Source organism: Diabrotica virgifera, chromosome 2 (genome assembly GCF_917563875.1).
Source record: "Diabrotica virgifera virgifera chromosome 2, PGI_DIABVI_V3a".
NCBI classification, from domain to species: Eukaryota; Metazoa; Arthropoda; class Insecta; order Coleoptera; family Chrysomelidae; genus Diabrotica; species Diabrotica virgifera.
In genome coordinates, this window is record NC_065444.1 from 178287990 (window position 1) to 178315344 (window position 27355).

At 31.4% G+C, this 27355-nt stretch overlaps 1 protein-coding gene across 2 annotated transcripts; it reads left to right on the forward strand.

The window, feature by feature from the left end:
* The first annotated feature begins 7253 nt into the window (after nucleotides 1-7253).
* On the forward strand, nucleotides 7254-25675 carry LOC114329166 (uncharacterized). Of its 2 annotated transcripts, none has more exons than XM_028278185.2 (2): nucleotides 7254-7403; nucleotides 21504-25675. In XM_028278185.2, exons 1-2 carry the CDS (start codon nucleotides 7343-7345, stop codon nucleotides 21926-21928), a joined length of 486 nt encoding a protein of 161 aa, XP_028133986.2. In that variant the 5' UTR covers nucleotides 7254-7342; the 3' UTR covers nucleotides 21929-25675. The 2 variants fall into 2 exon arrangements, with proteins under 2 accessions (XP_028133986.2, XP_028133987.2); XM_028278186.2 differs by lacking the exon at nucleotides 7254-7403 and adding an exon at nucleotides 18044-18251.
* The last annotated feature ends 1680 nt before the right edge of the window (nucleotides 25676-27355 follow it).

The following is a 27355-nucleotide window of genomic DNA, read 5'->3' on the forward strand; positions in this document are numbered from 1 at the left end:
TGCTACAACTCTACAACTACCTTGGGCTACATTGGGCTACAACTACCAGAGGAAAGGAACGCCATAAAAACAGGTGTTGATTGACTAGACTAAATGAAGGTTCTGGAAAATACATGCACAAAGCCCTCGATCCAGCAAAGGATTGCAGCCAATGAAGGCAACAAGATAACAATATTTAGAGTATTACCATGCCAGGGCAAGAGCTCAAGAAATAAGAAGTATGGGAAGGAGGTTTATATGTACTTCCTGGATGAATTAAATAAACTTCATGAACTTTATAAACACTTTTAACAGAGTAAGCCTGTTAGATGTTCTTAAAATATTAAGATCTAGGAAGATATACATCACTATTCGAGCAATCACCAAAGAAATGAACACTAATAACAGTATATAAATATACAATGCGGTGGAATAAGTGTTGCCCCCCCCTGTTAACTTGTTTATTTTAAGAATATAAGCAAAACGCTCGGACAGGTCGATTTTTAAACTAATCATAGTATATCATAGCATCAACGTTTCGAACTCTACGCGATCCCTCTTCAGGTGACAGGCATAACTTTGATTTTTTTAAATGGTAAAGTACATCATGTGACACCTCATTTAACAGCTTTTAAAATACTGATTTCAAAAATGTATAATATAATACTTTAATCCTTTTTGAGATCACAGGTCCAAAATTTCGGTCGAACTCTTTTTAAACGCATTTATTTTTTTCGAATTCTGAGAAAACTAATAAGTATTTTTGAAAAATTTAAACGCAGAGTGAAAGATTAGATTATTACCGAGGGCTGACAGTCCCTTAGAATAAACAAAAAGTTTCTTTTGAATGATATATTTGAAATTAAAAATCACACTAAATTTTCTCTTTTTTCCACCACTGTGACTTATTAAAATAAACATTATAGGAGTTCTCAGGGACTTTGGACCATCGAGAATACTGTAATATTTCATTCTGCGTTGAGATTTTTCAAAAATATTTATTAGTTTTTTCAGGATTCGAAAAAAATTATTGCATTTAGAAAGAATTCGACCGAAATTTTGCGTCTACGCTCTCAAACAGGATTAAAGTATTATACATTTTTGAACTCAGTATTTTAAGAGCATTTAAATGAGGTGTCACATGATGTACTTTCCCATTTAAAAAAATCAAAGTTATGGCTGTCACCTGAAGACGGATCGCGTAAAGTTCAAAACGTTGATACTATAATATACTATCGTTAGTTTAAAAATCGACCTGTCCGAGCGTTTTGCTTATATTCTTCAAATAAACAAGTTAACAGGGGGGGGGCAACACCTATTCCACCGCACTGTATGTAAGAGTGAAAAACCGGTTAAAACAATACCTGCACAGAGAGAGATAAGATGGGAAGACATCTTCTGTTCAATTCTCTTCAATTTGGTGATGGGATAGATCATAGCAAAATAAATTAAAACAGCAGGAAGGAGTTACATAGTAGGAAACAAAGAGCTAACAATATGCTGCTATGCTGATGAGACAGTACTCTTATCGAAGAATCAAGATAATTTAAAGCAATTACTATATAGATTTAAAAAAAAAGAAGAAGTTTGCAAGACAACAAGGCCTCGTTGAAAATCCTGAAATACCCAACAAATTGCAAGTTCTGAAATACCCAACACATTGAGATCAGCTGTAAGACCTCCAAGACGATGGTAAGAACGCTGGATATCGGAGTCCCAAGACTTAGTTGTAAGAACGTAATAGTACTTAGTCCTAAATTAAGAATAAAAATCAAAGTCCATCGAAAGTTGTTGGAGAGCTTATAACAAGTCGTTGAAATCCAGAGGACTTGACTACAAGGTACTGGAGGATAGACAAAAAGTCACTTGACTGTAGTACGACCGGTATAGCACTGACAGCTTCCAGAGAAAAAAAAATGGGTATGATTCAAGGTAAACTAATATAGGGTAACCAATCGCACAAGAAAAATGACAAAAAAGTATGATAGCCAAAATAACGATAATAAAACAATACTGTATATTGACATCATCATCGTTCTTTTTGCCTTTATTCATCGCAGTGCCAGCTTCTTTGATTATATTTTTCTAAAAGAGTCTTTTTGGATTCAATATCAATCCCTTTAACTGACAAAGAGAATATCAATAATACCTGGAAAAATTACATACCAAATTTTTTTTCCAAACAGGACCACCTATACTAGTGTCAGAAATAAGAGCAGCCATAATATCACTAAAAGAAGGGAGAGCTCCAGGACCAGACGGAATACAATCTGAATTTTTTTAACTTCTTGATGATGAATCTTTAAGAATACTATGTAAAATATTCAATAATATCTATGACACAAGCAATATCACAAAAGATTGGCTAGTTTCAGAATTTATTACCTTACCAAAGAAACAGGGAACAAGGAAGTGCGGAGAATATAGGCTGATAAGTCTAATGAGCCATACATTAAAACTTTTTTCCTAAAATTATACATTGTAGAATATACAAGCTATGCGAAGAGAGAATACAAGACACACAGTTTGGATTCATGAAAGGCGTAGGTACAAGAGATGCACTCTGTTTAGTCAACAGGTATTATTTCAAAGATGCAGAGATATGACTTGCGATATTTACACCTGATTTGTAGACTACCAAAAAGTATTTGATACATTTTAACACCGAAAAATGATGGATGTTCTAACAAAAGCCCAAATAGATGATAAAGACCGGCGCGCGTATAATACAAAATTTATACTGGAACCAATCAGCCACAATAAGAACGAATCTTGGAGGTTAATCAACGGAAGCGATCCAGATTCTACGAGTCGTTTGACAAGGTTGTATACTTTCACCTATATTATTTAACCTATATTCAGAGGAAATATTTAGTGAAGCCTTGGAAAATTGCGAACATGGAATACTAAGTGGAGAACGCCTAATCAACGTCCGCTATGCAGACTACACCGTTATTTACAGAGAGTTTGAACAGTTTACAGCAACTAATAAACAAAGTAAATGAAGTAAGTGAAAGATTTGGAATTCAAATAAATATATAAAAAAATTAATTTATGATCATCAACAAAAATAAAATTAGAGACGCCCAACTACTTACCAACAATACAGCAGTAGACCGAGTAAAACAGTATACCTATCTTGGTATAATAGTAAACGAACAATGGGATCACCCACAAGAAATAAAATGTAGAATAGAGAAGGCTACAAGTGCATTCAATAACATGGTCAAACTCTTTAAAAGCCACAACCTTAATCTGGAGATAAAAGTAAGGCTCCTGCCGTTACATCTTCTCAATATTGTATTACGGAGTCGAATCCTGGACACTCACTGAAGCAATGGAGAAAAAACTTGAACCCTTTGAGATGTGGCTGTACAGGCGAATGCTAAGGATATCATGGACGGACAAGATAACCAACGAGACCGTATTACGAAGAGTGGGGAAAGAAAGAGAGGTGATACCATTAAAAGGAGAAAGTTAGAATATCTCGGACACATAATCAGAAACGGCACTAAATACAGATTACTGAAGGTAATCCTTCAAGGTAAATTATTCGGAAAGCGAGGAATTGGGAGAAGAAAATTGTCATGGTTAAATAACTTGAAGAAATGGTTCTCCACAACAACAACTAATCTATTTAAAGCATCAGTTAATAAAATAATTATAGCCAGAGTTATCGCCAATATTCGAAACGAATAGGCACTAAAAGAAGTAGAAGAATCCCCTTTACCGACAATATCCTGTCTCATCGTTTCTACCAGGCCTTCTTTGCCTTTTTCTACTACTCCATCCAAGAACTGTCACTCAGTTACTCTGCAAAATATCAGGCAAAATATTACAATCTACAATATTTACTTAACAATCTACTAGAGAGAAATTCACACCGAGAGTGCAGTACGATGGGGTACATTTCTAATGAGGAATAAACGCACAGGGTTATCGATCTTCACCAGTTGTTGTTTGCTCTCTGGCGTCGCACAGGAACTGTGGTAACACTGAATTCGCATTCCTATCTTAACCGTACTGCACTCCCAGTGTGAATTTCATAATAAAAATTTTTTTTTGTATGCATTCTTTTACCAATAAATTTAATATAAACCCTTTAATTTGTACATAAAAACTTTTAGGCTATTGAATTATGTTCAAAATAAGGGGGCTAAAAGGAACTACAACATTCAAGCGGTTTTATTGTTTCATATTGTCAATGAACCTCTAAATATGAAAAAACCGCATGTAACGGTGTGAGTTTTTGAGAAAAGGGTGAATTAACCCCAATGCACTAGGGTGCATAGGGTGAGTTCTATGCACTTTTAAGTACATATACATCTACAGAAAAATTGTTCCAAATTACTACTGCTATCGAAATGTTAGCTTCTAAAGTCAAAAATATATATTATTTTTTGTTACAAAAATATATTCAAAGAAAAACGCGAAAAAAAGCGATTTTGTTTTTTGTAAGCGATTTTGATTTTTGCCCCATAACTTTTTTTCCACAGGAATATAGGTATATGCATTGCTTCCATCCTTCCTCTTTAAAGTGACGTTTAGTAGAAGTCTTTAGGATTTATAGTTTCCGAAACATGATTTTTCTAAGTTCACCACTCACAGCATTTTTGAGTCATTTTCCCTATTATTTCGCAAACAATGTTCTGTAACTTTTTTCTACGCAGTTTAGGTATATGCAATAGTAAATTTCATAAGAACAGAAGTCAATTACCTTTAAAATGGTCTACTGTAGAAGGTTGTGTGACTATTTTTAAGCAAGATATGGTTTTCAAAGTATTATACTTTTAGCGATTTTTGTAATGTTTTACGATTATTTTTAAATTTCTCATTATAACTTTTTTTCTTGTACACTTATGTATATATACATTACTAAATAAGAAATAATAGTATATTCTACAAGAGAGAAAACAGACATATTTCTCACGAGCGCAGAAGTTTGTTGGCACGAGCCGAGGTTCGAGGCGAGTGCCGCAAATCAAGCGAGGGAGAAATATGTCGTTTTCTCACGTGTTGTACACTGTACTTTTTCTATGGATGCGTTTTTGTCAAGAGTTCAATCTTCAAAATTAAATAATTTAGGTGCTATTATGTAGATTATGCCAAAATTTAAATAAAATACATATTATACACATATGTAGGTATTTAATATTCTTAATATTTATATACTTTTATTTATTTAAAATTATAGTTACCAGTTATATTTGAACAGTTTGAAAGGTAATTCCTCGTAAGTTTTGATTTGACACATTTTATTTGACAAAAATATTTGTGTTTGTATTGTGCATGTTACCATGGAAACCGCGATTCTACGCATGGAACCCGTCAGAAAAAATATTTCTCACTGCAATGGCCGACTTTTCTCACACCCTGAGAAATTGTTCGTTTTGAATGTATGTAAGTAGTGAGGGAAGTTGCACATTGTATAGCATCCATAGAAAAAGTATATTTTCTTTACTTTATAATGGTGTATTGTAAAAAATTCTAGGACAATTTTTAAACAAGATATGCTTTTTCAAAATGTAACATATACACATGCAATATGTCCCACTAAGTTGGAACCATATGGAAAACTTTTTTATTATTAATTTTATAAAAAAAAATATTTATGTGAAAGGATAATCATAAAATGCTCTGCATAGTCTAAAATCTAAAATGCAGTCATCAGATATCAAATTTTATTAATAGTATACGAGGTATGTTAAAAAATATGAATTTCGCTCAGGAGTAAAGTACCTTTATATTTTAAAATATCGAAAAGTGTTATAAAGAAAATTATTTGGAATTAAAACTTATGTTCTTATGCAATTATATTCTAATTAAAAAAAATTCAAAATTTTTCCCAAATTACGGACACACCTGGATATCCTACGGATATCTTGTTTAAAAATAGTCCTAGTATTTTTTACAGTACACCAATTTTAAGTAAAAAAATAAGCTTTCTTTTTTATTCCTTAATGTATGTATCTAAATGTATAAGAAAAAATTATAATGAGAAATTTAAAAAATAATTGTAAAAAGTATCAAAATCTGAAAAACTATAACTTGCTTAAAAATAGTCGCACAACCTTACGCATTAGACCATTTTAAAGGTAATTGATTTATCTTCCTATTAAATGTACATTGCATATACCAAAAGCTGCGCAGAGAAAAGTAACAGAACAATGTTTGCAAAATAATAAGGAAAATGGCCCAAAAACGCTGTGAGTGGCGAACTTTGAAAAATCTACCAAACATTACTTTAAGGAGGAAAGATGAAAGCAATGCCTATACAAAATCCATAAGGAAAAATTTTCCTGTAGCTGGCTGTATACCATTAATTACAAAAATTGAAGAAAAAGATCTTCTGTGTAAAAGGTATATTAGTTTGAAAACCCCAATAAAGGGCTACATTAAAATACAGAACGTTTTCGCTCTAAAGAGAGCATCGTCAGTGTTCTAAGCAAGCTCTACATGCTAAGCCACCAAAAATACATGGGTTAAAACCCTTAAAATGCCGACCAAAGGTCTTACATTGGCATATTATTTATTAAACCCTGGCGATGGGTGAAATTTAAAAGGTATACCTCAAGGCACCATATGACTATACCACAAGCATGTGGGTGGTTGAGTTGATTTCTCTGTCTTCACAAAGAGAAATGTGAAAGCCAACATGCCAATGTAAGACCTTTGGTCGGCATTTTAAGGGTTTTAACCCATGTATTTTTGGTGGCTTAGCATGTAGAGCTTGCTTAGAACACTGTTGATGCTCTCTTTAGAGGGAAAACGTTCTGTATTTTAATGTAGCCCTTTATTGGGGTTTTCAAACTAATATACCTTTTACACAGAAGATCTTTTTCTTCAATTTTTGCAATGCCTATACTTATATCCCCGTGGAAAAAAGTTATGGGGCAAAAAACAAAATTGCTTTCTTTCGTGCCTTTTTTTGCTTTGTTTTGTATATAAATTTATAAAAAAAATATGTTTAACTTTAAAAGGTGATATTTCGATAGTACCTACCTATATATTTAATTTGAAACAATTTTTTTGTAGATGTGTATGTACGAAATATGCATAAAACCTAGGGGTTAATTCACCCATTGCTCAAAAACGCACCCGTTTAAATGGTAGTACTCTGCGGTTTTTTCATATTTAGAGGTCCATTGACCATAAACAATAAATCCCCTTGAATGTTGTAGTTCCTTTCTAAAGTACATATTCAATAGCCTATTCGTAATGATTGGTGGAATTGCAATTTATATGTACAAAATCCAGTCTAACATAAGTGCGAAACTGGTACTAATGCAATTCTATATCACAAATTACATCAATTAAACAAAAATTAATTCAGTTGTGTACTAGTTGATATAAGATATCGACGATGGATTCAACTCATTTAACAATATTTTGTGCTGTGGTTCTTTTATATGTCGGATGTCAAGGTAAAATATACTATCCAATGACACTTATTGTTAAGATGCAAGACCAATTATTATGCAACTTCTAAATAAAGTTGTGAATAACATGAAACAATAGAGCTTTAGTAACTGTATATACTATTGACTTGTTTTGTGTTGATTTAAGTAATATTATTTAGAATCCAATTAAGAGGTTGCATCTGATACGTTTTTAATTTTATTTTATTTATAATTACTTAACTACTAATTTTGTTCAATTCTTTTTTAGTCTTTTAGACTGTCTCAATTACGATATTATTTCGAAAGGAAAGATATATACCCCATTCCACGAATATACGACCCTCTTGGATTATCGCGACAACGAATATTTTACTCTGCAAAATATGAAGAACGAAAGTAAATTTCAAATTATATTGTTGTTTATTGGAGTAATTATTAGAGCAAAATACTTTCGTACTTCTTATCTTGCACACTAAAATATTCGTTGTCGCGATAATCCAAAACAGTCGTATATTCGTGGAATACACCATACATGACCATACCTATAATCAAAGCAAGTTGCTGATCTTCTATTGCCTGGTACCTTTGTACATTTTTCTACATCCATAAAGTGTGGAAACGAATAGTTGTCGTACATCCTAAAATTGCTTTAAATAATTTTATTTTATATTTAGCGTTTCCACATAAACAATGATTTTTCGATCGATTTAGTTTTCAGTGTTTTTTAAGATACGTAATTATCAATGTCGCAGTTAAGTTTTACGTACTACTTACTTATCCGTGATGTTACACAACATAATCTGATTTCCATTTACGACATCCCCATTCCTTCTTGTCGTATAATATATCCTCTTCAGTCAGGTTTTATTTTTCCATTGAGGTTTTTATTATGTCCATTTGACTGTAATATAGGACGTTCTGTTTTCCTGCTTCTATTTGTTTTTCGTTTTAAATTTTTTGTGATTTTCTTGCCTCGTTCATTCGCATATGTCCATCCAAAGAAATTTTTGTTCTCTAATTCATTTATTTTCCGTTTTATTTTGTTTTTCATTCTTTTATTATTTGTAATATTTTATTTTTAATACAATGAGCAGCTTTCCACTATTATCTTAAAAATTTGGTGTTTTTTTTTGCTTGCAATACGCATAAAAAATGTTCAGACCTGTCGATTAGTATTTCAAATCGAAATTTTTTACATACAAAATAATATAAAGGGTGTCCCAATTTAGAGATTTAATGTTATTTTTTATTATCTTGTAAAAGTTAAGGAATAAAAATTTAATGTTTTGTAGTTATGTATAACTTTACACACCCTATCAAAGTAGCTATCAAAATGACAGTGTTGCCATTTAAGAAAATCAACGATGACTTTATTTCTCTAAATTGGAACACCCTGTATACATGACTATTGTATGAAAAAAATTTCCATTTGAAGTACTAATCGAAAAGTCTAATCATTTTTCAAAAAAACAATTATTATTTGAACTATTGAATTTATTCCAAATTACAGACATAACTTTGTTATTTTTTATTATCTTGTAAACGGTAAGGAATAAAAATTTGATATTTTTCAGTTATGTATAACTTTACACACCCTATAAAAATAGCTATCAAAATGATAGTGTAGCCATTTAAGAAAATCAACGATGACGTCATATCTCTAAATTGGCACACCCTGTATACATGATTATTGTATGAAAAAACTTTTCATTTGAAATACTAATCGACAGGCTTAAGCATTAAAAAAAAACGATTAGCATTTGAACTATTGAATTTATGCCATTTGACTGACACACGCTGTATAATCGAGTGTAATTGTGGAGTCTTTCCTTTCTTTATTTGATTTGTTTGTTTTATAGCGTTATTATTTTATCTCCAGGCCTTCTGCAGTGTTTCCAATGACCATGTATTGCGTTTTATCATAATAATTAATTTCTAAACCCCAGGTCCCAAATTCTTCTTTTTTTATATCAAGTAGCCGATGGCGTCTTTTTTTTTCTGCTAAAATTATTTGATCATCGACAAACAAAAAGCTGTGGCTATAGTTGTTGCCTATTTGTACTCCCATCTGTCCACATTTGTTATAGTAGGGGAGGCAAGGATGCTAAATTTGCAGTTACTCGAGCGTTATGGGGACCTATTAGGTTGTGAATATTAGGTCATAAAACAAAAAAGTGTTAAGTTTCCCATTGCCAACAATCGTTTTTTCAGATTATAGCGCCATCTGTCCATAACTCGAAAAAATGTCTCGAATAAAATCTCGAATATTTTTACGTAAGGAGTCTAAATCTGCAATATAAAATGGAGACTCTTATTTAAGATTTTAAAGTAACCCACAAACCCACCACCTCGCCTCACCTCCGTGGGGGATCGTGTTTGGTGTCATTCGATAGATTTTGTCAAAAATAGCGAACACGTGTATTTTTGAGTTTTTCGATCTGACATTCAGCTCGCGAAACATAGCGGGGTTCCTATTTAAAATTTTTAATTTACAGGGTCGTGATTAGTAGCATTCGATATATTTTTGAAAAATATTAAACACGTATTTCAACATATTGAACACAGGGGTCGTGTTTGGTAGCATTCGATATATTTTTGAAAAATATTCAAACACGTATTTTTTAGTTTTCCGATCTTACGTTAATTTCGCGAGATGTTCGCTTTTTTTTGTGAAATTTTGTGACGCGCCCATTTTCTTACGCTCCGGTCAAGTCGTCAGATTTTTTAAATAGGTAACACTATTCTGAATGTACTTAACTAACCTTATCCTAATCTGATGAGTTCAAGTTTTTCAAAGGATAGATTTTTTTCGGACCCCCTTTAACAAACTCCCCTGTATTAAAAGCCAATATATGGTAAGGGTACATTAGCAGGGTACAAGGTTTCTCCTCATGTGATTTTGTGACGGGCTCGAGTAACTGCAAAAATCCCCGCTTGGGCTCTCCTACTAGTCCATGTGGTGAGACCAATCCCGTCTGAAAATCATTTATAATTCGGTTTCTCTGCGGATTCATATTTAAAAATGTCCCCTTTAAACAAATCTGAAGGGCGCCGGACGGAATTTTTGGGCAGAAATTGTTTAAACAATTTTTTTAAACAAATACATAAGATCACCTTTAATTGCTTCAAAAATATAATTTTAGGTTTTTTGGGTCATTCTAAACAAGAAAGGTATCTTGTACTTTTTCTCAAAAATTGACAGTTTTCGAGTTATAAACGATTTAAAATCTAAAAAATGCAAAAATACGTATTTTCGAGGATTAAAACTCATATCTAAATAAGTATTTTTAAGGGTGCCAATAACTTGGATTAAAGTTTAAACATTCCTTTTCAAGATTCCGAAGAGTGATCCGGTCTAACTTCAAATCAGACCGTGATTTTTTTATTGTTAATTATGCGTGTCTATCCGGTTTTTTTGCAGGTGCGGCGCGCACTATTTTCAAAAATCTCCTATTTTCCTCCGAAAAATATTTTTTCTAGATTCTTTGGGACATTCTAAATAAAATAGGTTTCTTGACATTTTTCTCAAAAGTTAATATTTTTAAAGTTATAAGCGATTTAAAATCCGAAAAATGAAAAAAAAACACATTTTCGCATTTTAAATCGCTTATAATTTATTATAGGCGATTTAAAATATAAAAAAATGCGAAAATACGCATTTTTGAGGCTTAAATACTCATATTTAAATTAGTATTTTTAAGGGTGCCTATAACTTGGATTAAAGTTTAAACATTCCTTTTCCTGATTCCGAAGAGTGATCGGGTCTAACTTCAATTTAGACCGTAGTTTTTTATTTGTTAATTATGAGTGTCCATCCGGTTTTTTCGCCGGTGTAGAGCGAATTTTTTTCAAAAATCTCCTATTTTCCTCCGAAAAATATTTTTTGTAGATTCTTTGGGACATTATAAATAAAATAAGTTTCTTGGCATTTTTCTCAAAAGTTAATACATAGTTTTAAAGTTATAAACGATTTAAAATCCGAAAAATGACAAAAAAAAAACACATTTTCGAATTTTAAATCGCTTATAACTTTAAAACTAATAACTTTTAAGAACAATGTCAAGAAACTTATTTTATTTAGAATGTTCCAAAGAATCTAGAAAAAATATTTTCGGAGGAAAATAGGAGAATTTTGAAATAGAGCGCGCCGCACCGGCAATAAAACCGGATGGACACGCATAATTAACAATTAAAAAACTACGGTCTAAATTGAAGTTAGACCCGATCACTCTTCGGAATCTTGAAAAGGAATGATTAAGCTTTAATCCAAGTTATTGGCACCCTTAAAAATACTAACTTAAATATGAGTTTTTAAGCCTCGAAAATGCGTATTTTCGCATTATTTAGATTTTAAATCGCCTATAACTCGAAAACTGTCAGTTTTTGAGAAAAATCACAAGATACTTTTCTTGTTTAGAATGATCCAAAAAACCTAAAAATATATTTATTAGAGCAATAAAAGGTGATCTTATGTATTTGTTTAAAAAAATTGTTTAAACAATTTCTGCCCAAAAATTCCGTCCGGCACCCTTCAGATTTGTTTTAAGGGGACATTTTTTAATATGAATCCGCAGAGAAACCGAATTAGAAATGTTTTTCAGATGGGAGCGGTCTCACCACATGGACTAATTACCTATGTATTTCAGTTTTATAGTTTATCGTCTGCCTATATAAAGTTTAAATGAGTTTAGTGACAGGCAGCATCCTTGTCCTTTATCGACTTTAAATGGTTTTAACTAGTTTTGGCTTACTTCAATTCTTCATTTATTCTACAGTTCTCGTAAAGTGATTGGTTTGACTGCATTTATGTAGGTGTTATCAACTTCAAGATTTTCCAGTGCTTTCCACATATGTTTTTGCCTGGGACTCTATCATAGGCCTTTCGTTCGGAGGTCCAGGAATATAATGTGCAATTCAGCGATATATGTTATGGTTTTTTATGCACGTATTCTATATATTTTTTTAAATATAAGTTATAGCTTTGTTTTTAAGACGATCTCAGAGACAATAGATTTTTATAAACTCATAAATTGATTCTTAACAAGCTTACGAAAATTTATAAAATTTACTTTTCGGGTATTTTTATACGTTTAATATATCATCATTCTCATTGCCTTATCCCTATGCGGGGTCGGCTTCCCTAATTGCATTTCTCCACACAATTCTATCTTGGGTCATATCACTGTTAATCCCCTTTACCAACATGTCCTGCCTTATCGTCTCCCCCAGGTCTTCTTTGGTCTTCCTCTCCTACTTCTTCCAGGAATCTGCACTTCAGCTATTCTTCGTATTGGGTGATTAACCTAGACTTCCCCTAATATACTCATTTCTAATTTTATCCTTCTTTGTAACTCCACTCATCCATCTAAGCATTCTCATTTCCGCCACATGCATTCGTTGTTTCTCTTTCTTTTTCACTGCCCAACATTCAGTTCCGTGCATCATAGCCGGTCTTATGGCTGTTTTATAGAATTTTCCCTTCAGCTTCATTGGAATTTTTCTGTCACACAACACACCCCTCGCTTCTTTCCACTTCATCCATCCAGCCCTAATTCTACTGCATGCATCTCCATCTATTTCTCCATTACACTGTAATACCGATCCTAGGTACTTAAAACTATTGCTTTTCACAATCATTTCACCATCCAAAGATACCATTTTATTTGTAGTAACTCCATCTTTAAATGAACATTCCAAATACTCTGTTTTTGTCCTACTAAGTTTTAAACCTTTTTCCTCCAGAGCTTGTCTCCACTGTTCGAGTTTTTGTTCTAAGTCTCTTTCACTATTTCCTATTAACACTACATCATCAGCATACATTAGGCACCATGGAATACTACCCTGTTGTTTCGCGGTTATCTGGTCCAAAACTAATGAAAATAAATAAGGACTAAGCACCGAGCCTTGGTGCAATCCTACTTTCACCTGAAATTTATCAGTCTCTCCCACACCTGTTCTAACACTAGTCGTTACTCCCTCATACATATCTCTCACAATCTTCATACATATTCCCTCATACATATTCGCCAGGGACTCCTTTCTTATTGAGTGCCCACCACAGAATCTCTCGAGGAACTCTATCATATGCTTTCTCAAGATCAATGAATACCATATGAGCGTTGGTCTCTTTACTCCTGTATTTTTCCATCAGTTGCCTTACAATGAAAATTGCATCTGTTGTTGATCTGCCCTGCATAAAACCAAATTGATTATCGGATATTTCGGTTTCTTCACGTATCCGTCTATCAATTACTCTCTCCCATATTTTCATGGTGTGGCTAAGTAGTTTTATAGCCCTGTAGTTTGTGCATTGTTGTATGTCTCCCTTGTTTTTGTAGACAGGTACTAATATACTGCTTCTCCATTCGTCTGGCATTTGTCCAACTTCCATAATTCTATTAAATAGATCTGCTAGCCAAGTTATTCCTGTCTCTCCTAATGCTCTCCATACTTCCCCAGGTATATCATCTGGTCCGACTGCTTTTCCTTTCTTGATTTTTTGAAGCGCTTGAGCCACTTCCTTGTTTGTTATTCTGGTTTAATATATGTCACATACGTTTGATATATGTCATACTTAATTACTAATATTTTATTATTCAATCTGAAGGTAAAGAATTACCTCTGCTTGATCATACCTTTTAAGTCCCACTTTCTCTAAACTTTGAAACTGCTTTATTTGTAGCATGTTTAACTACTCGTATTATGTTCGTCCATAAATCCGTCCACATGCGTCCACAGTGCGTCCATAAAGTAACGCATAAATTCGTTATTTCGTAAACCGGTGACTTTAAGGAAAAATCCCGAAACAGGTCGATTTTTATTTTTAAATTACGATATTTTGGCATATATATCATCCTCGTGACGTCATCCATCTGAGCGTGATGACGTAATCGATGATTTTTTTAAATGGGAACAGGGGTCATGTGATAGCTCATTTGAAAGGGTATTTAATTCTCTATCCAATAATATAAACATTAACATAATTATTTATACAGGGTGTTCAAAAAATATTTTTTTAATTAAAATAAGCGAGACAAAAAGAAGAATATATGTAATTTATTTTAAATCAAAATGCATTTTACTACTGTCAGTAAAGAGAAAAAAAATTTATTTGACAAATAAACATTGATTTTCGTTTAAACGAAATGTTCAAATTGCCAAGAGACAGGTGGGTGGCAGCTTTAATATTGAATTTAAGCGAAAAACAATATTTATTTGTCAAATAAACATTTTTTCCCGTTTTTGACAGCAGTAAAACGTATTTTGAATTAAATAAATTACATACATTCTTCTTTTTGTCTCAATTATTTTAATTAAACAATGTTTTTTTGAACACCTTGTATAAATACATATGTTAATGTTTATATAAGTGAATAGAGAATTGAATACCCTTTCAAATGAGCTATCACATGACCCCTATTCTTATTTAAAAAAATCATCGATTACGTCATCATGCTCAGATGGATGACGTCACCAGTGTGATATATACGCCAAAAAATCGGAATTTAAAAATAAAAATCGACCTGTTTCGGGATTTTTCCTTAGTATCGCTAGTTTACGAAATAATGAATTTATGCGTTACTTTATGGACGCACTGTATATGGGATTGAGCCACAATTATTGGTGTAATGAAAATTACATTTTTAATTAACTAATGTTTGACATTTAGACTTCCTTTTCGGAAATCGTTCTCAAAAAAAATTTTTTAAATATTCTGGAATAGGTTATGTATGCCTTTTTAAAAGTTGACATAACCTAGGCCTAGATATTATACGCCACAGCATGTGCGTGGTTGAAAAAATTTTCAGAGTGGTGTTATTACCCTAGGAATATCGATTTGATTTTGTGTGTTATTTCGTGTTAATTTATTTTTGTAATCTGTATCCTAGATCATCTGTATGTATGATTGTGTAATTTTAGATTTATAAGTTTTGTAACATATGTTTGTGTTTGTGTATTGTGTGTTGCATATTCATTTTGGATGAGATTGTAGATGACTTGTTCTTTAACTTCCTTTACTCCGATATTGTTGGTATATTCTGGTTGTTGACTTATTCTTTTAGTATTGGCATTAGAAACCAACTCCTGCTACATTCTGCTGATGAGTATGCTACAGATTGTTCTTCGTTAACCCATTAACGCTCAAGTTATTTTTTTGCATTTTTAACGCAATTTTTTGTTTCGTAATATACAGGGTGTCCCGAAAAGATTGGTCATAAGTTATACCACACATTCTGGGGTCAAAAATAGTTCGATTGAACCTAACTTACCTTAGTACAAAGTACAAATGTGCTCATAAAAAAAGTTACAGCCCTTTGAAGTTACAAAATGAAAATCGATTTTTTTCAATATATCGAAAACTATTAGAGATTTTTTATTGAAAATGGACGTGTATCATTCTTATGACAGGAACATCTTAAAACAAAATTATAGTGAAATTTGTCCACCCCATAAAAATTGTATGGGGGTTTTGTTCCCTTAAACCCCCCCCCAAACTTTTGTGTACGTTCCAATTAATTCATTATTGTGGTTCCATTAGTTAAACACAACGTTTTTAAAACTTTTTTGCCTCTTAGTATTTTTTCGATAAGCCAGTTTTTAACGAGATGCGGCTTCGTTTTTAATATATTTACATAAAAATTGTATGGGGGTTTTGTTCCTTTAAACCCCCCAAATGTTTGTGTACGTTACAATTAAACTATTATTGTGGTACCATTAGTTAAACACAGTGTTTTTAAAACTTTTTGCCCCTTAGTCTTTTTTTGATAAGTTCCCTTTTATCGATATTTGGCTTCTTTTTCAAAATATACCTAAAAATGTAAATTATAAATAAATTTTCAGATTATTAACAGATTTCTATAATCGTACTTAACCGTATACAAATATGTGGTGGATACGACAAATATTCAAAATATCTCGATAAACACTGGCTTATCGAAAAAGTACTAAAAGGTAAAAAAGTTTTAAAAACATTGTGTTTAACTAACGATGCCACAAAAATAATTTAGTTGGAACGTACACAAAAGTTTGGGGGGGTTTAAGGGAACAAAACCCCCATAAAATTTTGATGGGGTGCACAAATTGCACTTTAATTTTTTTTTAAGATGTTGTTGCCATAAAAATGCCACATGTCCATTTTTAAGAAAATTTTTTTAAAAGTTATCGATATATGAAAAAAAATCGATTTTCATTTTGTAACTTCAAAGGGCTGTAACTTTTTTTGTGTGCACTATTGTATATAGGTAAGTGAGGTTCAATCAACCTATTTTTGACCCCAGAATCTGTGGTATAATTTATGACCAATCTTTTCGGGACACCCTGTATTTTGAGGTACAAAATGATGTCCTATCAAAGTTTTTCTCTTTTGTTTTTAAATTTTTGAAAAAACAACTGTCTTCATTTGAGGACGCTTGGCTCCATTACTATGAAATTAAAGACAAAATTTAGTTTAGCAAAATAAGTTTATTTAGTAGTTTTTCATATTATATTCATTTTATACAATACTATGGAGTTAAAAAATGTTTATATAAATATAAATCCTATATTTTTTTATGAAATTCTTCAAAACAAATCGACACGCAAAGGGTTACATTACATTTCTGGCAATATGTTCGCGGTTTTAACGTACAATTTCGATATTGACATATTCGTTGTTTTTCTCGTTTTTCTACAATGTGGTTTTTACTATCATATCTAATGTCTTCAGAGATATTCCTTCTTGATGTATACTTGGAAGACTAAATTTATTCTTACATCATACATACATTTGCAGATATCTTATTGCAAAAAAGAGCAATAAGATATCTGTTTGGCCTCAGAAGATCTACACATTGCAGAAGTTACTTCAGAGATCACGGAATTTTAACACATTCATCTTTAATATATTCTAGAAACGGTTTGTTTCATTCGTAAACACCTTCATGTCTTTCCAGCAAGGCCCAATCATCTTTACTCCACCAGAAATTCAATCTTTGACATTTATTTACCGATTCCATCCACTGAGTTAGTAAAGATATCTATATTATATTCCTTAAAGAAACTGTACAACCATCTCCCGTTACAACTTAAATCTACAACATCTTTCCCAAAGTTCCGTAAAATGACAAAAGCCTATCTATCTAAAAGACCATACTATTCAATAGAAGAATTTCTTAATGAATAACCGTTGATTGAGGTATGTTAATATTTCAATCAACGGAATAACTAAGAAAATTGGGTTTCATATGCAGTAGCATAAACTTGTCAGTTCCTTATGTATTTTATGTTATTTGTTGCAATTTATATAAATTTTGCAATAAATTGTTTTTGTCTTGGCTTTTATATCTTATATTATACTGTACATATATTGACGATTTATCTAATTTTGGTAAATTGTAGTTGTTATTTGTTATTGATATTATGTGTTCTTTTGAGTGTATGTAAGCTTTGTCCATAAAATTGTAAAAAATTTCAGTGACAATAAAGCATATTTCTATTCTATTCTATTCTATCATGTCCAATTTTTAGTTATGAATAAGCTACTTGTCGCCTAAATTCTTTGATGGATATATTTCTCCCTTATGAATCATGTTGTATAGCACGCACCCATTTACGATAGCCATATCTATCATTCGTGTAATAAGACACCAATACCATTTTTTTCCTCTTACAGATATATGGTGTTTTTCTTACAACCAGTCATGGTGATCCACGCCACCCATATATTGGAAATAGCGGATAGTTTGGAAACTTGTACTTTCTTTTTTTCCTGTTTACTCCATTGTTGAACTTGGTTGGTGAGAAAAACCGTATAATAATTGGTTTCAATAGAAACACATTTACTGTATTGTTGTCAAAGCACCAGTCATATGCACCTCAAGGATTCTGTTCTAGGTATTTTTATTGTTTAGTAGGACATTTGCAGTTCGGTTTTCTCTAATAATTTCCTCTAATAAATATTTTTGTCTCATCCTAGAATCGAAGAAAATAATTGGTAACTAAAAATGCCAATGTAGACTGTTTGTACAAAATATAGGAATTTGCCCAGCGTCCTCATTTGAGGGCGCATAATACTCTTATAATTTTTTCAACATTTTTTTTTTACTGGGTAGTTATTTTTCTATTTTTTTGTGCAAGTTGTGGATCTAACCTAATAAAAAATACAAATTTTTAGAACTCACCTTTGTATATAAAAAAACTTATGCACACCGATGTAAGTATAGTTCAGTAAACTTAAAAATCGTACTTTTCGCTTTGGGCTAGTATTTCGTCAAATAAAAGTAAAGCATAAATACATATACTTATGCCTACGGTAGTGCTTCTACTAAACCACTGAGTTAGGCAATCATAGATAAGGTATATATAAGTAGAATAGATAGACAACTCTTTAATACGTAAAATTGCAATGTATACAGCGCCCTCTGTCCGGTTTAGTCATGAACTAAATGGGTAATGGCGGGAATTTTAAACGTTCAAATAAGCTTTGTTGCTAATTATTGTAGTAAAACAAGATTCTATAACATAATGCAAATTATAAAAATAATCGACAATTGTTTCTTACATTAGCGATTATTTTTTGTAATTTCTATTACATTATGGAGTCTTTTACTGCAATTATAAACATAGTTCATATAATAGGAAAGGTAGAAAAACAAAATTCAAAAATTAAAATATTTATTTAAAACATTAACGGCACAATTTACAGAAAAGTACCAAAGTTATTTTAAAAACGTAATTATGATGCTGAGCAGCAAACAAACTAGAATATATACATGAAAATTATTTAAAAAACTTTTAATAAAAAATAGGAGCTCATAATAAAATTAAAATATTTCCAGTATCTTTTTGTAACATTGCACATTGCAGAGTTTATAAACACATCAATCCTGACATTAAGGCAGCGCCGAAATTAACACAAAATTTTTAAATTACATGGATGCAAAGAATATTCGTTACTTATCAGTCCTGTTTGGTACACAGCATTTAAACACCATTTTAAAGTTTGATTAAAAAATTTGCACACAAACTGAATATTTTACTTTAAAGTAAGAGAGTAAAAGTCTTTGTTATATATAGCTAATCTATAAGTAAAAAGTAAAAAAACAATTTAATAAAATAAATCCAAACACGTATGTAAACAAACAACGATGCCATCAGATGCCATTGACAAGAGAAAATAAAATGACATTTCTGCACAGCGTTGCCACATTTTATTTAGAAAATCTACTGTAAGTCTGTAAGTTTAGCTAAAATCTAGTAAATCAAAAACTTAAATATACTATAAAACTTTATTAACGTATTTGTATACAATTTAGGACATTTTTTATTATTAAAACAACAGCTGACTAACTAGAAATTAATATAATATGAATATTTGTAAAAAAACCAAACTTTTTTAGATTTTAACTGGGAAAAAAATAACCTACTATAATTAATTTTTAGCAGTTTCATATTTTTTGTATATAATATTTTGTCATCCACTGATTTTAACATCTGCATGTCAGGATAAAGTTCTTCACATAATTCTTTCGCATTTTACATTAGAAACACATGAACACAACATTTTTTGTTTTGCAAAGTTACATATGCTTAGATATTTTAGTTTTCCATCGTTAGCTTCTAATAGACTCACCGAATGCCATAACTCTTCAATAACACCTGATATACTGCTTGCACTGCTACTTGAAATCTGCAAGTTTGTTGTGTGAAGTATTCCTTCACTATATTTTGTAGGTATGGGGATATTTCCAAATTCTCCAGTATTTCAGTTATTACTCTCCAGCTTGCACAGTTGAAGGCATTTTTTATGTCCAGAAAGAAGGCCACCAACCACCTGCTCCTACATGCATGTGGCAGTTAATTGCGTGATCTTACTGACTGCATCGATTGCGGACTTCCCTTTCCTAAATCCATATTGGCGTTTAGACAAGCCCCCTTTCTCCATTACTTCTTTTTCTAATCTCGTCTTTATAAGTATCTCAAAGACCTTGCCCGAAAATGGCTAGAATTTTTTAAACAATATCAAAAATCTACCAAAAAAGTAGAAATCTATTAAATGTGGCAACGCTGTTGCAGTTTCTGCAGATGCGATGACATGCGCATTTGGAAAAGTCTTTAGTGGCGCCACCTTTCCAGTTTAGTCAAGAATTAAAGAGAATGAACCGTAATTGCCATTACAGATAACAGTGCATGGTTAGGCATTCACAAAATATTCACGCAGAAATTGTTTTATCCCCACCTAAACAAACTGTCCATAAACGAGGACGCTGGGCGCTAAAAGTAGGATGAGGTTGACATTTCTCTTTTTTCATGTCTGTTTCTTTCATGATTATTGATGCATTTTTCCATTGTACTCTGTGCTAGATATCCCTGTGCTGGTTGTCGAGAAATTTCAGATATGGAAACATGCCTACATGCTCAGATACACAAATACAAATGGTATCACAAAATAATACAAAAACAGTCACAATTTGATATCCCTAAGGTAACAACACCATATTTTTTTCAACCATACAAATGCTATGTCCTAGTAGAAGATCTATGTCAAGTATGTCAATTTTTGAAGAAAACATACATGCCCCAATAACTATAAATAATAATATATAACAGTAGATAACAATCGAAAAAAATATTTTTGGCCTTTAGAAACCTCCACTATTTTAAGTGTCCCATTAACATTTTGTTATATAGCAAATTTTACGTATCTTTGATAGTTTTGTACTTATTTTGAAAAAATATGTTAGTTTAAATACCGCTTGTTTTACTCCTTTCACTTATTTTTTTGTGTGCCATTTATTTATTCAACATAATATGTTGTATATTTATCATTATATAAGTCCCGTCATTTGGGAAGGCACTATTTTGCATATTATGGCACATCAAAAAATGGTCTAAGTCTTCTAAAAAATGGTCTTCGTTGGTGATTAGTTATTGACATTGAATTTTGCTACTGCATATTGAAATTATTTAATGCTAAGGCGTAGCTTAGGAAGAAACTTCAAATTTTGACTCCTATACAAGTGCAATTATATGCAAATTAGTGCCTTCCCAAATAATGACGGGACCTCTATAATATTGTGTTAATTATACACTTACCTTAAGTAGCTAAAAACTTTGAAAAACTTAATGAAATATATTACTTTTTAGAACTTGGCCTTATTCAAAATAAACCAGGAGTCTGCTACAAAATTCACACCTCAAGCCAACCAAGACTTTACCCAAATCTTAGGAAACCAGAATACAAAAATATTCATGAATCATGCACTGAATGGCTAAAAGAAAAGGAGTACAACAATTGCTTAGGACTTAGAACACAGAATGATGAAGTTATTATGCTTTCTTGTAAAGGAGTAACGAGCAGAAGACGACGCGGATGCTACAAAATAATTAATCAGGATAAGAAAGAAGAAATTGTTTGCCAGAAAGTAAATCGAAACGAAGGGTGTGAAGTACTTACTACTAGGTCTAATTTAACTATTGTCATTCACTGTATACCAAGGGGTTATTCGCCTAGTATTTTTGATATTAGAACACGAAAACCACCCAGGGAGTACAGAGAAACTTCCGATTAAATATTAGAACGGATGTAGGAATTTATATACTAGTACAGGGTAATAACGATTTTCTCGGGACACTCAAAGATCCAGGTAGCTGACTACTTTTTTAGTTATTGTAGACCTATAGGAAGAAAACCTACCTGTTTCCTGCCTAAAGTTCGCGTCCGTTTTTTAATTATTAACGATTTAGTGCAAAAATCGCGATTTTTTCGATTTTTTGCACTCCATTCAAAAACTAAATAGTTGACATAAATTTACAAAATTCAGTTTTTTAGAACATTGAAAAACCTTCAAAATGCCGATTTTTGAAAGTTAAAAAGTTAATTTGTTGCTAAGCAAATTGAAAAATAAGTGAAAATCGTTATTTGTTAATATCTTTTACTAAAACTACCTTAGAACTTTAGTGTTTCACCCAAAGTTGGATATTGGGGTACTTAACAAACCCTCGAAATTTGAGACTGATTCATTAATTAGTTTAGTTATTCTATTTGTTTATCCCAGAGACCTTTATTTTGCAATAAGATAAGACAGAAGATAATCAAGATAGAGCAATTCTAAGTATGCTAAATGAAAGTACAAGAGTGATAGTATCAAATTGTATTAAAAAAAAGTTAAAAAAATGATTAACATAGTCAAAAATGCTAATGCCAAATTTTTAAAATTTTGTAGTTTATAAACATTTAGAATAACTTTAAAAATGTTGTGAGTAGAAACAATCTTTTTATATATTCGAAAAGATAGTATTTTAACACGAATTTTCAAATAAAAATATTTAGCCTGGGCTCATTTGGGACAAAGTTAGCCATATGTTTTTTTTAATTCACAGCTAATTTGTTTATAATAATTAAGGAATCTCATTAATTTCATTTTAAAAACGGGGATTTGTATTTTTTCTTAAAAAATTTGCACAAACATTATACCTTCACAGCACCCTCTACGATTTTTCAAAAATGTAGTGCAAACGATTACTAGGGGGAACCTACAAATCCAGCGAGTTAAAATACCGAAAAAGCAATTTCAAACGAATATAATTTGCTGTATCTCCGGACCAACTCGATGGATTTTGATCTTTCTCTTTTAATTGGTATGTAATTTTACGTACATTACAAATGTGCAATTTGTTTATAAATTTATTAATTAATAAACAGTCCAATTTGTTTAAACAATTCTTGAAAAAATATTTTTTTACAAAAATCTATTTTTTTAATCATAGTATTATTAATGATCACAGAAAAAGTTAAAGTACACTTTAATAAATAAATGATTTTTATTAGATAATTATTTATTGCAGATAATTTATTTATTAAAGTATACCTTAACTTTTTCTATGATTAATAGGGATAGTATGATTAAAACCATGGATTTTTGGGAAAAAAATATTTTTTCAAACATTTTTTAAACAAATTAGACTGTTTATTAATTAATAAATGTCTAGACAAATTACATATTTGTAATGTAGAGAAAAATTACATACAAACTAAAAAAAGAACGATCAAAGTATATTCAGTACCTAGATCCCGAGATATAGAAAATGATAGTAGTTTTAAGTTGCTTTTTTTAGCTTTTGAACTCGTGCATTTGTCGGCTCCCAGATCCCCCTTCACTTACCACGACTAGTCACCAGTTAAACTACATTTTTAAAAATTCGTGTAAAATACCAGCTTTTGTAATATGTAAAATGACTTTTTTACAGACAATATTTTTAAAGTTATTCTAAATGTTTTTAAACTACAAAATTTCACAAATTTGGCATTAGGATTTTTTACTATATTATATAATCTTTTTATCGTTTTTTAGTACATGTTAATAGTATCAGTTTTTTACTTTCATTTGGCATACTCAGAATTTAGTATACCTTAACATTAGAATCTCTGTGCCAGGCACGAGGGTATGAAGCCAGGTCAATTTATATTATTTTGAGTTTCTTTACGTGCTGGTTTGTCGCTTTTAGGCTTGTTCCAACTAGCGGTCAAACCAGTCAGAAACTATCAGCGAATAGTCGACCAATACGAGTAGAGGGGATAGCACTTATGACTGCATTATGTTCTCGCACTGGCCAACTGTTTGCTGACGATTTCTGATTAGTTTGACTGTTGGTTGGAACAGACCTTTTTATTATGTATATTTTCTGTTAAAAAGTTTTTGTATTTATAATTAAACTTTTAGTGCATCATGATCGTGGGTATTTTGATAATATTTTGATTATTTCTTAAGTTTAATTTAATTGACAATAAAGATTAGTATTTTAAAAATTTTTTTGGTGGTTTTTCGCTAGAAAAAAAACTACAAATGTTATAAGGTGTTGTGGAGCTTTCGAGTTAGCTTTAAGAGGTCACGACGAAAAAGAAAATTCAGAAAATAGAGGCATATTTAAGGAGCTGGTCAATTTTAGCGCCGAATTAGACAACGATTTAAAGGTTCATATTATTCAAAGTACCAGATCTTTCAAAGGTCTACCTTCTCCGGACCTTTAGTTGCTTCTAATTTATTTATGTCGGAGAAGTTTTCTGCTTATAAGCATCAGTTCTCCGAATCATTTCTTAATGAAACATGGAGACAATTTTAATTTTTAAGCAAAACTCGGTTTAAAACTGAATTAGAAGTAGGTACTGTATTAGCGAGACGAATTAAGTACTACCTCTGGGGCTGTTCGCTATCGGTTTTATTGTAGAGGGAAGGTTTAAAAAGCACATTTGAAGAAACTATTAAACTTTTAAGTATTTTAGTTACCATTCCTATATCAACATCTGAAGCAGAACGCTGTTTTTCGATGTTTACATCGAAAAATAGTGCTTTAGGTATGCTATCTGCAGAAAAGAATTTTGTAAATTGTATTGATAATTTTAATTATAAAGTCATTGAAAACTTTGCAACCAAAAGATAGAAGAATGAACTTCATAATATATCGTAAACTTTAAAAGTGACATTACAAAAATTTGTGCATGTGTGTGAATAATGAAATAGTATTATTTTTATAAATTGATAAATAGAGACTAAATCGTAATAACAATTTTCAAGCACTATCAGCAGTAAATGCTGGTGGTAGGTTAAGAGGATTTTATTATTAATTAATTTACGGAACTGTTTTGATCAATGTTGGACAATTGCTTGGCACCTCAGATCAATAAACTAAGATATGTACATAAGATAAAAGTATCCGCGCATTTTTTTTTTAGTTTTTGTTGTCAGTATACCTTTCTTTGACAATATTGTGAATCCGTCACTAAAAATTTTGGCGGCTGCCCGAGTTGTGGCACTACCTTCTTAAAGTGGTACGAGCCGCCACTGCCCCAATACCCAACATTGGGTAAAACACTAAAGTTCTGAGGTAGTTTTAGTAAAAGTTATTAACAAATAACGATTTTCACTTATTTTGCAGTTTGCGTAGCAACAAATTAACTTAACTTTCAAAAATCGGCATTTTGAAGGTTTTTTAATGTTCTAAAAAATTTAATTTTGTAATTTTCTGTCAACTATTTAGCTTTTGAAAGGGGTGCAAAAATCGAAAAAATCGCGATTTTTTGCACTAAATTGTTAATAATTAAAAAACGGACGCGAACTCTAGGCAGGAAACAGGTAGGTTATCATCCTATAGGTATACAATAACTGAAAAAGTAGTCAGCTACCTGGATCTTTGAGTGTCCCGAACATGGTCTATTTCTAGCTTATTACCCTGGTCTATACGTTTTTTAAATTTTAACTATAAAGCATTGTATAGGTATGACATTATATAGAAAGATACATTATAAAGTTTTTAATTTTTGTCCATATTCTTATTTTTAAATGAATAAATAATAGTATATTAGCTTTCGCTTCAAAATTTTTTTAATTTGTTCATTAAAACTTTTAGTCCTAATTTTTATATTCATTGAGACATTAAAATATAAGTTTTCCTCTTTAACGTTTTTTTTTTCAATTTATTCATTTAAACTGTTAGTATTACATTTTCATCCATATAAAATCTTAAATTAGTTTATATTGATTAATTCTCATGCTTTGGTTAATAAGTTAGTGTATCTTTTGGTTTTTTAGTTTTTTTACTATTTCGTACCATTCTATCATATTTATTTTGTTTATCAAAATGCATAGCAGACCTTGAAAACTGTGATCAAAAGATATATAATTTTTACCCTTGTGTTGATACAAATTTTATTTAAAATATTGATTTCGCGCGCGTAACTCAAAATTGCCGGTGGCTTCAAACATTGTTTCTGAGAGAACTGTTAATTCTATACAAAAAGTGCTAAAAAATATTTTCGTTCAAAACGATGTCCAATACACTCCTAGAGTTTTCCATGTCTACACCTACGAGGGTTGTCGAATACCAAATATTTAGAATTAATATCCGGTATTGAACAGTATAATAATATCACCCAGTAGATCGCACGAATTTATTTGTTGTTATATTCACACATGTGGATTATTAGTTTAGATACAAATTGGTCAATAATTAACAATATAATTTGGAAATGATACAAAGTGCTGACGAAAGTAAAACTACTTACCTTAATTAGATACACAAATCACGCGGGTCTCGTGTCAACGATGACCCAATTTAAGCTTCTATAAAACTATGATATCTCAGCTAGAGAAAGAGTCTTCAACTAAATCGCGTACAAGTCACAAGTCAGTACTCAAAGTTCTCCCGGGGTAACTACCCTTAGTGTCGGTCTTATAAATAAAATCTCGCATTACTAGTTGGTGTTTTCATTATCTGAAGAGAAGCCTTCACTGAGCCTAGAATTATACAAGAGGGTTGTAGGAGAAAGGCCGGTGGTAAGCTTGTATTATTCTTCTGGTCCCAAAACAAACGTTTTCTGCAAAGGTTAGCCTATTTATATGATTTTTGAACATCGAACGAAAACATTATCAAATTCTCTGGTTTTTTCACGATTATTCATTGTTCTTAACTTTTTCTATTGATTTGTATTTTTATAACTATTGGATTTGCATTATGTATTCGTCTTATGTTATCCGTTTGGTTATCCATTCTTTTTTTGTGCGATTTTTGGCAAATCCAATGTCTTCTTCTTGCATCTTTGTTATTTTCGTTCTTAGAGCAGTGAATCTTACTTCAAAGTCTGTCTGTATCAAGTTCTCTATCGTTTGTATTTCTTTTTCAACCTTTACACATTTCTTTTTTCCGTTCAGTGTTCTTCGGATGTGCGATGTAACAATTTTTTTAGTGATAACTGAATTTTGATTGCTATGACTGTCAGCCTTCAGGGTATGTTGGAGTAGATTTTTTGTAATTCTTAAAGTTGTGGTCGAGCGAGTGCAACTTCTGTCTGCATGTGATTTGCAAATATATAGCCTCTTGGAATGTTGTTTGAATGATATGTTGGATATATGTAATATGAAAAGGTTGTTATACAGGGTGTCCAGAAACTCTACCGACAAACGAAGACAGGAGATTCCTCAGATAATTTTAAGACAATTTAA